The 13,498-nt window shown below is 43.1% G+C and overlaps 1 protein-coding gene across 1 annotated transcript in view; it reads left to right on the forward strand.

Moving 5' to 3' along the window:
* Nucleotides 1-12,972: 12,972 nt before the first annotated feature.
* LOC120307823 (phosphatidylinositol-binding clathrin assembly protein-like) overlaps nt 12,973-13,498 on the forward strand; it is a 32,748-nt gene continuing 32,222 nt past the window's right edge. The window contains exon 1 of the mRNA XM_039342971.1: nt 12,973-13,424. Coding sequence (XP_039198905.1) covers nt 13,295-13,424 — 130 coding nt within the window. The 5' untranslated portion in view covers nt 12,973-13,294. The remainder of the gene's footprint in view (nt 13,425-13,498) is intronic.

Raw genomic sequence — 13,498 nt, forward strand, 5'->3', positions numbered from 1 at the left:
GTTCTAGTTCTATCTTAGCCATAATAGCCAGTTGGGTGACATTTAGCCAATCTCCAGGAGACTGAGTTCTAGTCCTGCCTCAGATATGAAAGCCAGCTGGGTGACTTGAGGTCAATCACCAGGAGATGGTGAGTTTTAGTCCTGCCTTAGGCATGAAAGCTGTCTGGGTGACTTTGGGCCAATCCCTCTCTTTCAGCCCAACTCACCTCACAGGGTTAGTTGTTGTGGGGAAAATAGGAGGAGGAAGGTGTGTTGGATATGTTCACCACCTTGAGTTAGTTATAAAAATAATAATGACGGGATACAAATAAATAAAACTGGAGGAAGTTTGCATAAACCTATCCTATGTGGTGACAGGGTCATTTTGAGTTCTACCCCCTAACCCTAACCCTAGATTTTCTGAAGCTATTGAGAGCTGCTGTTACGTACTGCCCCAGTCTCTCTTACTGCAAACTGTGAGAAAGTAGTGGCCTTCTTCCTCTGAGCAAATCAACATGAAATGGAATAAACATACCTATCTGCTATTTCCTCTAGAGCAGGGGTGTCAAACTGTCAGCCCTGTGGGCCGGGTGCATCATAGAGAAACCACGCCCACCCCATTGCCGGCAATGGCAAAAAAGTCACGATACGTTGCAACACGTCATGTGACGTTACGAGTTTGACACCCCTGCTCTAGAGCTAATGCATAGGTAGAGCTGTATGGAGTAAAAATATTTTACAGCAAAGAAAAAGAATGCCATGCATGTGTTATATGATCCTGTGATTGCCATCTGCAATCTTCTCTGCCAGCTTCCCCAGGAGGTCAGTGGGGAAGTCGGTGGGAAAGTTGCAAGCTACTCAGAGGACTCCCACTTTTCCCTGAGAGGTGGCTGAAAGAACTGCCTGCTGAAGGCCACTAAGGTCCTTCAACAGGTTGCAGAAACTCCCCACTGAAGGAGTTCCCTTCTGTGTACAGAGGGGAGTTGAAATCCTTCAAAAGGCAACTCTTTCAGGCAGCCTCCAGAGATGGGAGGGAGCTGAAATCCAAGCAGAGAGCAGAGAGGCAGCACTGTAAGGTAAGAAATGTGTGTGAAGGCCCTGGATAGCCCAGAGCAGGCTGCACACAATTGTCTCTCTGCTCAGGGGCTAAAAATCCCACTTGGATTTCAGCTCCTGAGCACAGCCTCCCTTAATGTCCTCTCTTTTTTTGAAGCACCATACGCTGCTTACTTGGGATTCCATCCACTTAATGGATGGATGAAGAATGTGAAATTGCGTACTGATCACAACCAGGAGTGTTGGATTGATGTTATTGAGCAAAGCAGTCATTTAATGACTGTTTCATTCAATGACCAAGATTCCGGGTCCCATTTGCGTATAATCTTTTGCCAAGGAAGCATTTGTTGTACAGGTAGTCCTCAACTTACAACCACAACTGAGCCCAAAATCTATGTTGCTATCTAAAACGTTTGTTGAGTTTTGCCTCATTTTGTGACTTTTCTTGCCACTGTTGTTAAGTGAATCACTGCAGTTGTTAAGTTGGCAAATCAGTTGTTATATGAATCTGGCTTCCCCGTTGACTTTGCATGTCAGAAGGCTGCAAAAGGGGAAATCACATGATCCCGGGACACTGCAACAGTCATAACTACATGCCAGTTGCCAAGTGTCTGAATTTCGATCACGTGACCAGGGGATGCTGCAACGGTCGTGAAGTGTGAAAAACAATCAATGCCGTTGTAACTTCAAGTGGTCACTAAATGAATGGTTGTAAGTCGAGTACTACCTGTACTATAAAACATGACTCTTTTTGCCCATGTAGCCAGCCAGAGGGCTTTGGTCTCATGCGCCTGTCTTCCCATTTAAATTCTGAATCAGTATGGTTGAATTATGGATATGTCACATGGGACTGCTGACAGAATGTTGTTTCTGATTCAAAGCCTCTCCCAACAGCGCCTTTCAAAGCAATCTTTGCAGAGTTGTTTTTCATCTGTTGTTCTGCACAATCCAGATGTTTTCCCAAAAGTTACTGCTTCAGCTGCAGAAAAGTGACATTTTCTATAACACATAGATGGCGGCTTCTTGCTGCTCTGAAATACAGGTAGTTCTTGACGTACAACAGTTTGTTTAGTGACCGTTCGAAGTTACAATGGCACTGAAAAAAGTGGCTTACGACCGTTTTTCACACTGATGACCGCTGCAGCATCCCCAGGGTCACGTGATCAAAATTCAGTCGTTTGGCAACTGGTTTATATTATGACGGTTGCGGTGTCCCAGGGTCATGTGATCCCCTTTTGTGACCTTCTGACAAGCAAAGTCCATGAGGAAGTGAGGTTTACTTATCAATGGTGTTACTAACTTAATAACTGCAGTGATTCACTTAACAACTGTGGCAAGAAAGATTGTAAAATGGGATAAAATTCACTGAATAACGTTCTCTCTCTTAGCAACAAAAATGTTATGTTGTGGTTGGAAGTAGAGGCCTATAAGATGGTTACTCTATACACTAGAGTGGAGTGGAGTGGAGTGGAGTAGAGTAAAGTAGAGTAGAGTAGAATTGGAGGTGCCAAGGTAGCGCAGCAGTTAGAGTGCAGTACTGCAGGCCACTTTAGCTGACTGTGTTCAGCAGGTCAGCGGTTCAAATCTCACCGGCTCAAGGTTGACTCAGCCTTCCATCCTTCCGGGGTAGGTAAAATGAGGACCCAGATTGTTGGGGGCAATGTAAATATATATATACATTGCTTACTGGTGTACACTGCTTAGAGAGTGCTTGCACTTAAAGCGGTATATAAGTCTCATAAATAAATAAATAAATAAATTGGAAGGGATCTTGGAGGTCTTCTAGTCCAGCCCCCTGCTCAAGCAGGAGAACCTATACCATCTCAGACAAGTGATTGTCTAGCCCAGTGGTTCTCAACCTGTGGGTCGGGACCCCATTTGGGGTCGAATGACCATTTCACGGGGGTCGCCAAACAAGGCTGTCCGCCATTTTTCCCTTTTCTTTGGCCACGCCCCTGGCACCCGGTGATGTATAAGTGGTTGGGGGTCACCACAACATGGGGAATTGTATTATGGGGTCGCGGCATTAGAAAGATTGAGAACCACTGGTCTAGCCTCTTCTTAAAAATCTCCAGTGATGCGCATATTTAATTTATGATAAAAAAGTTGATCAGGTTTTTAAAACCCATATTTTGAGAAGTGCCTTGTTGCGTGTCTGGAAGAAATATTATTATAGGTTAAATTATAAAATCCCAATTTGAGAGATTCCTGGACACATGATAGAGGGAGTATCTAGGGGAGTAAATTTGGGTAAGATTTCTTACAAGGAATTACTTAGTTTGGTTGGGCAGCATTGGCAATTAAAGCCCTTAACTGAGTTGAAGCAAGAAAATATTGTATATTCTTAGTTTTATTATAATCAATTGTTAGTGAGGTGCAGTATAGATCAAAAGGTTGGTATCACTTTAGAGGATGTGAATTTGGTAAAACAAATTAAAGATCAAAGTCGAGCTCATATAAAAAGAATTTATAGTAATAGAATTGGACTCTGAAACGGAGTTAGTTAAAGATTGTATGGTCAAATGGGCTCAAAATATTCAAGATCTGATTTTATTGGATACATGGGAGACAATTTGGGTTAGAAATGTAAAATTTACTCAAGCGCAAAATTTAAGAGAAAATTTTTATAAAATGTTTTATAGATGGCATTTGGATCCCCAAAAGTTGTCTCACATGTATCCAAATTTACAGCCCAAATGTTGGAGATGTGGAAATTTAGATGCAACTTATTTTCATATCTGGTGGACCTGTAGAGATATTAAAGTTTTTTGGATTAAGATTTGGTGGAATATTCAAAAGATTTTTAAGAGAAAGATAAAGTTTACTCCACAATTATTTTTGTTGGGTATTATTGTAGATTTTGATGTTAAAGAAATTAATTTGATGTTGAATCTTATAACAGCTGCAAGATTATTGGTGGGGCAATATTGGAAGAAAAACTCACTGCCTACTTTGGAAGAATGGATACTTAAGGTGTCAAATTTAACAGAAATGGCGAAAATCTCCGCCTACTTGAAGGACCATTCACAAGAAAGATACATTATGGCTTGGAGAAGATGGATTGATTATATTCAAAAGGAATATGAAACTGAAAAGTATTACCTTGCTTTTGAGTAGATTTTAGATAATTATTAATAGTTTTAATTATATTATTATTTTTGTTTTAATTTGTTAATATTTGTTTTGAGAAGGAGTTAAAGTGTATTATGGTTTTGATTGATAGTATAGTTGGTTTATGTTAGTTAGATTATGTTTGTTTATTTGTTACCCTGTAATCAGCTCTGGGAAGTGGGGGAGGGGGAAGGGGTGGGGGGGTTTATATTGTAATAAATTTGTAAAACTTTTAATAAAAAAAATCTCCAGTGATGGAGCGCCCACAATTTCTAGTGGCAAGCTGTTCCACTGATTGTCCTCACTGTCAGGAAGCTTCTCCTTAATTCCAGTTGCTTCTCTCCTTGACCAGCTTCCAACCATTGTTTCTTGTCCTTCCCTCTGGTGCTCTGATAAACAACCAGATGTTTTATCATATTTCCTTGTTCTTTCAAATCTGTGCAGGGTTTTTGAAAGAAATTCAAACACAAGGTCAAAACCCATTGCCCCTTTTCACCTAACACTACTGCTTTGTCAGGATACTTGGCCAATATATTTTTCTCTGCACATCCTATTCAAAAACACAGCTTTGTTTAAAATTAGTTTTTATCTGCCAAATATTGCATTGTTGTTCTTTTTTGCTTTTTTCATGAAATTGGGACACATTGTATGCCTGTTGATGGCTAAGAATCTGTTGACAAGTCCCCAGCTTTCCTCCTAATATAAAATATAAAATCAGCTGTTCCATTTCATTTAAAACAAATTTGAAAGACATATCTAGTAAGTTAAACTATCCAATAAAAGAGAATTATACGGGTAGTCCTGTATTGGTCGCTCTGAAGTGAAGGCAGTGAGATTTTAAAGTTTGTTTACTTATGTTAAAATTAAATATAAAATAAATCATGCTCTTCTGATTAAATAAACCTAGTTTGCCCATAGACATATGATTTGTTTACATGCATCTTATAGTATCAGAGCCCCTGCAAGTTTTTACCACATATGTCTGGGGTCATGCATCATGCAAAGCCATAATGTGATTGGCTTTGTCTTTGTATAATAAGCATATTCAATTACAGGCTATTATCAATCTGTGGTTTTTGAATCAGCCATTTGTATGGAGTAAACTATCACAGCTTTTCAAACAAACCATGGTTAAAACATGATTAGTGTTATTATTTCACAGTCAACTATATAGTCTGTCTGAACACAGTGACATTCCTCCTTATTTATGCTAATGCTTGATGCAAGTCAAGAACACTTCAGCTGCAATATTGTTATACTGTATTTATGATGTACTTGAAGTTTCCACGTAGGCTTTTATAATATTCAAAATATATTTGCACAGAGAGATCTTACTGATTAAAAAGAACTTGTTTCATTTTCCTCATGAATTAAGCCAATAGCCGGCTGTGTGATAAGGTTTAGAATTAAAGATGAAATTTTAGAGTTCACCACCCAGAGTCCCTCTGTGAGGGGGATCCTAAATATGACAAATAAGATGCCCTTTGTTTAGTCTTTCAGTGTACTCATATCCTATTAACCTATCATAAGGTGACCAACTTTTTTACAATGAAAAGGAGGACACAAATAAATAGAAGAAAAAAATATTGTAAAAGCTGGCTCGGCCCATGGAAGGTCAACCGCCCGCCGCGCCCCTGCCCACAGTCGCCCCGCAAGCACTGCTGCCCTGCCGTGTAGAGCGGGTACCGCAGCTCCCAAAGCACCAGCCATGCCGGCTCCAGCCCCGGGGGGGCAGCCCGCCATCAACACACTCCGCCTGCAGCTGCCCCGCCAGCACCACCACCCACCCAGCACAGCCCCATGTAGAGAGGGCCCCGCGGCTCCCACAGCACGGGAGGCACCCGGCCGCTGCCACCCCTCACACCCCTGCCCGCAGCACCCCCACTGCCCCTGCCTCTTACACCCACAGCCATTATTGCCCTAGCAGGGCCAAAGATCAAGAGAAAGTTATCATGGCATCGCCGCTCCAGTCTCCTCCAGGTATCTTCGGGACTAACTAGGATATGGTGTAGTTGGGTAGCAGGGAGGGGTGCAAAGTTCCTGCCAATTCGCCTTCACTGCAGACAACTTACATGTGCAAAGTTTGCCGGCCGGGTGTTTTGGCGCGCTCAGCAGCAATTCCTATTGGCTTTCGAAAGCCAATAGGGGGAGTAGCACAGCTCATGTAAAAGTTGAAAAAAAAACCATCAAAAAAAGGTGCCGGAACGCCGTTCTGAGCGTTCTATGAGGACAAAAAAAGCCCTGCAGATTAGTCTTCAAATATCAAAAAGGAGGACATGTAGGAGGACACTTTTTGAGGGAGGACAGAACTCACAAAAGGAGGACTGTCCTCCCTAAAGGAGGATGGTTGGTCACCTTACATATCAGTAATTGCTTTTCCCAGTGCTGCCCATTTTAAAATCCCCACATAACTTTATTAATAGGGTTAATCACAATGTTGTGTTTTAAGTTGTGCAAGGGAGGAAATGAACATTAACTAGCAGCCATAGAAGATAATTGCGATGAAACTTAAAAGATGGTCCAGAGAACTTTCACCTTTTCCCTAATTTAAATGGGTGGATTATTATTTTTTAAATAAACTCATATATGCTATACATAATTTATGTTAATGTGATTTAGGCAATCAGTCACACCTAGATTAGCACAATAGACTGTCATAAACCACGGTTTAAAAGTGCAGTTTATATAACCAGCTCATTTCTGCTAAAAGTTAAGCTATAATTCATGGCTACAGATTATCTGATCTCTTCCTAATGTTAAATTTTGCTAACACTGTCAATACTGTTTTCTCAGAATAACAGTGGGAGGGAAGGGACATAGGCCGCTGGACCAAAACCACTGTGTATTAAGCTGAAGCCAAAGGAAATAGAGAAAAATTGCTCTTTAGCTTATCGACACTCATATTTTCCTCCTGATTTTTCTCCTCCCCCACCTCCATTGAAAAAAGTGACCTATGAGCATTTTTCACACTTACAACTCTTGCAGCATCCCCATGATCACATGATCAAAATCCCGATACTTGGCAATTGGTTCATATTTATCATGTCACAGTGTCACATGTGATCACCTTTTCCGACTTTCTGACATGCAAAATCAATGGAGAAGCCACTTTACAACCATGTTTCTAACTTAACCACTGCAGTGGTTTACTTAACAACTGTGGCAAGAAAGGTCATAAAATGGGGCAAAACTCACTTAAATGTCTCGCTTAGCAACATAAATTTTGGGCTCAATTGTGGTCGTAACTCAAGGACTACCTGTATTCTATCTATCTATCTATCTATCTATCTATCTATCTATCTATCTATCTATCTATCTATCTATCTATCTATCTATCTATCCATCCAGTGGTGGGATTCAAATACCAGAACAACCGGTTCCCTGAGTGGATGCAGGCCTGGGCATCCAAGGCCTAGAACGGACTTCCAGAAGTGGCATCCACACACTTCCGGGGGGCCATTCTAGACCTGGGAGACCTCCTCCAGGCCTCTGAGGCCTAGAACAAACTTCCAGAAGTGGCATCCATGCACTTCCGGCGGGCCGTTCTAGGCCTGGGGGGGGCCTCCCCAGCTAGTTCTCCGAACTCAAAAATATTTAGCCACCAGTTCTACCGAACCGGTGCGAACCGGCTGAATCCCACCACTGTACCTATCTATTTAGACACCCAAAGTGGTATAAGAGGAAGTAAAGAAGAAGATTGGATTTATTTAGCTGCCATGCAGCAATAGCCACTATTCATTAAAGTAGCTTGAATTTTACAACCAAAAAATTGACTCCTTAAAGGGGCAGCGTCCTTCCTTAACAGCTGATACGGAAGGCTTTTTTTAAAAGCCAGACTGCTTTATTGAACAAATAAGCAAAAAGATACAAGGACTGCACAAAATCAAAAGCATTCCCCTCCCCAATTATTTTTGAAGTGAACACAGCCTTAAAAATAATTCTTTCTTAGCCTGAAGTTTTGCCAAGTTTTATCTGCCCTGACTGGCAGATCCCCAATGTCACAGATGGAAGTTTTTCAGATCATCTGCTACCTTATTTATTTTTAAACTAGAGATTCTGGGAGTTTCCTTCTGGAATTATGCTTATGCCAAGCAGGTGCTTTGAGCTGTTGCCATCTGCAACACAATTTGAAGACTGAAACCTGATAGATAATATCCTGATATGCATAAATTGGCAGGACAAACCTAGGAATGGTTATATACATTATTTGCATAGAACTGCTCAGACTACTTACAGAAAACACCCACGCTGCCAAATAAAACAGCAGGATATAAAATTAAAATTTGTTTCCTGTATAAGGGGACTTCTGTCTTCCATAATATAAATGTAAATCTATGTAAATTTTATGTTGAGAATTTGGGAATGGAATTAAAAATATATCCAGGACACATCACCCTAACACACACATATACCGATGAAAATTATTCTATCAGAAAAAGATTAAAAATGGCAAGGACCTCAATACATGCAATCCGCAACTTACAACAGTTCATTTAGTGACTGTTGGAAGTTACAGTGGCACTGAAAAAAGCAACTTATGACCATTTTTCACATTTATGACCATTGCAGCATCCCCATGGTCAGGGGATTTACATTTGGACACTTGATAAATGGTTCATATTAATGATGGTTGCAGTGTCCCAGGGTCATGTGATCATCTTTTGCGATGTTCTGACAAACAAAAGTCAATGGGAAAGCCAGCTTCACTTAGCAACTGTGTGACTAACTTAACAACTGCAGTGATTTGCACAACAAATGTGGCAAGAAAGTTCATAAAATGAACCAAATTCACTCAAGAAATTTCGTTCTTAGCAACATAAAAACATGTCAGCTTAGCATGCAGCGATATAAATAAAAAAGGCAGAAGGCAGAAAAAAAAACCCAAAATAAAAATATGAGAGTGGTTTGATTGATAAAAATTATCCAGGACCAGAGGTATCTGCAGGGTATAGTCCAAAAAGTCAAGATGATGGCTACAGTGGTACAATCAAAGCACTCCCAATTTTGTATATGTGTTACACCGCATCACAGCCACCATTTTGACTTTTTTGACCTCACCCTGCAGAAAACTCCAAAACTCTCTTAGCAGGCACTTATTTTGGCATCTTCCAAAAAATATGATACTAAAACTTTATTTTAAGCAGTTCAAAGCACCTTCCTGAATTTTAACTCTGTATGTTTGCTTACATTGATGAACTACTTTGTAAGTAACATTGTATATTCTCCCTTCTGTCAATCTCAATCTCTGGTGATTTCATGAACATCCTCATAATTTTCTTGGCAATAATAAGTGATTTACTATTTCCTTATTCCAGGACCTTTTTTCAACTTTCCAATCTCACCTACCTGGAATTTCCTGGTGGTCTCCAATCCAAATAGGTGTCAAACTGCCGGCCCATGGGTGGTTGCATCATACGGAGGCCGCATCCACCCCAGCTCCGGCACTGCAAAAAAAGTTGTGATACGCCATGTGACACAGCAAGTTTGACACCCCTGCCAGAGACAGTGCCACTTTAACTTCAAATAGTCACTAAACAAATGGCAGTAAGTGAAAGACTACCTTTAACGAAATAGATGATAGAAAGCCAGCTCTTGGTCCCTTTCCTGGAGTTTTCCTAGTAATGCTAAAGAAGTGATTTCCCATTCTGAATAATCTCTTTTAATCTTTCCCAGCCTCCATGGGATTTCCCCGTGGTCTCCTGTTCAAGTACAAAGTAGATCAGATTCTTCTAGAGATCAACCAACTCTGTGCCAAATGTCGCAAGGCATGATTAAAAATGGATGGAAATTCTTTGAAGGAATGTTGCAGCCTGAACATCAAGTCTATATTTATCTCTTTAGGACAAACTTCCAGAAACTGCAATAACTCGTGCAATAACTCGTGTAACTGGTTTGTACAGTGTGAACGATGCGCTCCTGTTCACATGTTCTACATTCTGGTCATCTTAAAATACAGGCAGTCCTTGACTTACAACAGTTCATTTAGTGACCGTTCAAAGTTACAACGGCATCAAAAAAAGTGACTTATGACTGTGTTTCACACTTATGACCATTGCAGCATCCCCATGGTCAGGTGATCAAAATCCAGATACTTGGCAGCTGATTCATATTTAGGATGGGTGCAGAGTCCCAGGTGATTAATCAATCACCTTTTATGACTTTCTGACAAGCAAAGTCAATGGGGGAGCCAGATTCACTTAACAACCGTGTTACTAACTTAACAACTGCAGTGGTTCACTTAACAACTGTAGCAAGAAAGGTTGCAAAATGGGCCAAAATTGACTTAATTTTCCCAAGAACAGAAATTTTGGTCTCAGTTGTGGTGGTAAGCCAAAGACCACCTGTAGTGGAAACCCAAAACCCAAAGGTGCTTTTTTCAGAAGGCAATTGCACTTTCTTGTTTGTTTTGAAGATATTTTGCTTCTTACCCAAGAACCTTTTTCAGCCAGGGGTTTTAAAAACTCGGCCCTTTTATGACTCGTGGACTTCAACTCCCAGAATTCCTCAGCCAGTGTGCCTGGCTGAGGAATTCTGGGAGTTGAAATCCACGAGTTATAAAAGGGCCGAGTTTTAAGACCCCTGAGCTAGATGGCGGGGAGTGGAAGGATTTATATTGCTTGCAGACAGCTGGTCATTTGTATTCCTTGTTGTTGTTGTTGTTACTTGCGAAGTCGTGTCCGACCCATCGCGACCCCATGGACAACGTTCCTCCAGGTCTTCCTGTCCTCTACCATCTTCTGGAGTCCATTCAAATTCACACCTACTGCTTCAGTGACTCCATCCAGCCATCTCATTCTCTGTCGTCCCCTTCTTCTATTGCCCTCAATCTTTCCCAGCAGTAGGCTCTTCTCCAGTGAATCCTTCCTTCTCATTAGGTGGCCAAAGTACTTGAGTTTCAACTTCAGGATCTGGCCTTCTAAAGAGCAGTCGGGGTTGATCTCTTCTAGGACTGACCGGTTTGAACGCCTTGCCGTCCAAGGGACTCGCAGGAGTCTTCTCCAGCACCATAGTTCAAAGGCCTCAATTCTTTGGCGCTCAGCCTTTCTTATGGTCCAGCTTTCACAGCCATACATTGCAACTGGGAAAACCATGGCCTGGACTATATGCACTTTTGTTGGCAGGGTGATGTCTCTGCTTTTTAGAATGCTGTCTAGATTTGCCATAGCTTTCCTCCCAGGAGCAAGCGTCTTTTAATTTCTTGGCTGCAGTCCCCATCTGAGGTGATCTTGGAGCCCAGAAAATTAAAATCTGTCACTACCTCCATTTCTTCCCCATCTATTTGCCAGGAATTGAGAGGGCCGGATGCCATGCTTTTGGTTTTCTTAATGTTGAGTTTCAAGCCAACTTTTGCACTCTCCTTCTTCACCCGCATCAAGAGGCTCTTTAGTTCCTCTTCACTTTCTGCCATTAGAGTGGTATCATCTGCATATCTTAGGTTGTTGATATTTCTTCCGGCAATCTTAATTCCAACTTTTGATTCATCTAGCCCTGCCTTTCTCATGATGTGCTATGCATATAAGTTAAATAGGCAGGGCGACAGTATACAGCCTTGCCGGACTCCTTTTCCAATTTTGAACCAATCAGTGGTTCCGTGTTCGGTTCTCACTGTTGCTTCTTGACCCGCATATAGGTTTCTCAAGAGACAAATAAGATGGTCTGGTATTCCCATCGCTTTAAGAACTTGCCACAATTTGTTGTGATCCACACAATCAAAGGCTTTAGCATAGTCAATGAAGCAGAAGTAGATGTTTTTCTGGAACTCCCTAGCTTTCTCCATGATCCAGAGTATGTTGGCAATTTGATCTCTAGTTCCTCTGCCTCTTCGAAATCCTGCCTGTACTTCTGGTAGTTCTCGATCCACATACTGCTGGAGTCTAGCTTGTAGGATTTTAAGCATAACTTTACTAGCATGTGCAATGAGTGCAATGGTGCAATAGTTTGAACATTCTTTGGCATTGCCTTTCTTTGGAATTGGAATGTAAACTGACCTTTTCCAATCCTGTGGCCACTGTTGAGTTTTCCAAATTTGCTGGAAAATTGAGTGTAGCACTTTTACTGCATCGTCTTTTAAGATTTTGAATAGCTCAGCTGGAATACTGTCACCTCCACTAGCTTTATTGTTGCTCAGATTTTCTAAGGCCCATTTCACTTCACATTCTAAGATGTCTGGTTCGAGGTCAATGACCATCTCACTGTGGTTATCTGGGATGTTAAGCTCATTCTTGTATAGTTCTTCTGTGTAGTTTTGCCATCTCTTCTTAATCTCTAAGGAATCTCTATTCCTTAGAGTCGGTGAAACCATTTTGGAGGTTTACCTGTGTCCCCAGGGTCACCTGAGAAGTGCAAATGTGTGTGTGGAGCCACCTTGGCTGCAGATGTGTGCGGGTAGGGTAGGCAACTGGCAGTGGAAAAGGCAGTGGAAAAGTCACCAAAAGCACCCACCGAAGGGAACGGCCCACGAGAGGTTTCCCTCCCGCTCCCACCCCTCTGGAATGCCAATGACGTCATCGTCCACGAAAGAACAGTCGGCGGCGGGAGAGGGCAGGGGAAAGACCGGCCAGCAAAAAAAAAAAAAAAACTGCAGAGCTCCTCTGCTGATTGCGTCACCGCCTTCTTCCTTGTGACGCAGCACCGCGGGACGCGGCGAGGAAGGGGCGGGGCGAGCAGGACAAGGATGACCGCATGTCACGTGCAGGGGCGTCGGGGGGGGGTGTGCGGCCCCGCCAACACCCCTTTCTTCCTGCAAGGTGGAGCGCGTCACGTGGCCTAGCGGGGGGGGAAAGAAAAAAGAAAAGAAAAGAAAAGAGAGCCGGGCCGAGGGAGGCCCCGTTTAAAAGGGATGGTGGCGGTCACGTGATCCGGGCGTCCCGGAAAGACCTCGGCGGCGGCTTCTTCGGCGGCCATTTCCCCGCGTGTGGGTGAAGGCGACGCCCACTCCGGCGGGCGGGCGGGAGCGGAGGCGGCGGCCTTCTCCCGGGTGACAGGCCCGGCCCTTCCGGAGGGCGGAGCGCGTAGCTGGGCGTCTAGGCTAGGTGGCGGCGTTGGGGCCGGCCGGGGCTGGCAGCCCGCCCTCCTCCTCCTCCTCCCTCTTTCCCATCCCCGCTTCCCCGCCAGGAACAGCCGCGTCCGCGCAGGGAGCTGGGCAACCATGTCGGGGCAGAGCCTGACCGACCGCATCACGGCGGCGCAGCACAGCGTGACGGGCTCGGCCGTCTCCAAGACCGTCTGCAAGGCCACCACGCACGAGGTGATGGGCCCCAAGAAGAAGCACCTCGACTGTGAGTCCGCCGCCTCTTCCTCCAACCTCCTCCTCCTCCCGGGGCTGCCCTTTCCAGCCTCGGGGGGCTCTTCT

This window comes from Crotalus tigris, unplaced genomic scaffold, assembly GCF_016545835.1.
Source record: "Crotalus tigris isolate CLP2741 ecotype Arizona unplaced genomic scaffold, ASM1654583v1 scf7180000017828.1554129, whole genome shotgun sequence".
NCBI classification, from domain to species: domain Eukaryota; kingdom Metazoa; phylum Chordata; class Lepidosauria; order Squamata; family Viperidae; genus Crotalus; species Crotalus tigris.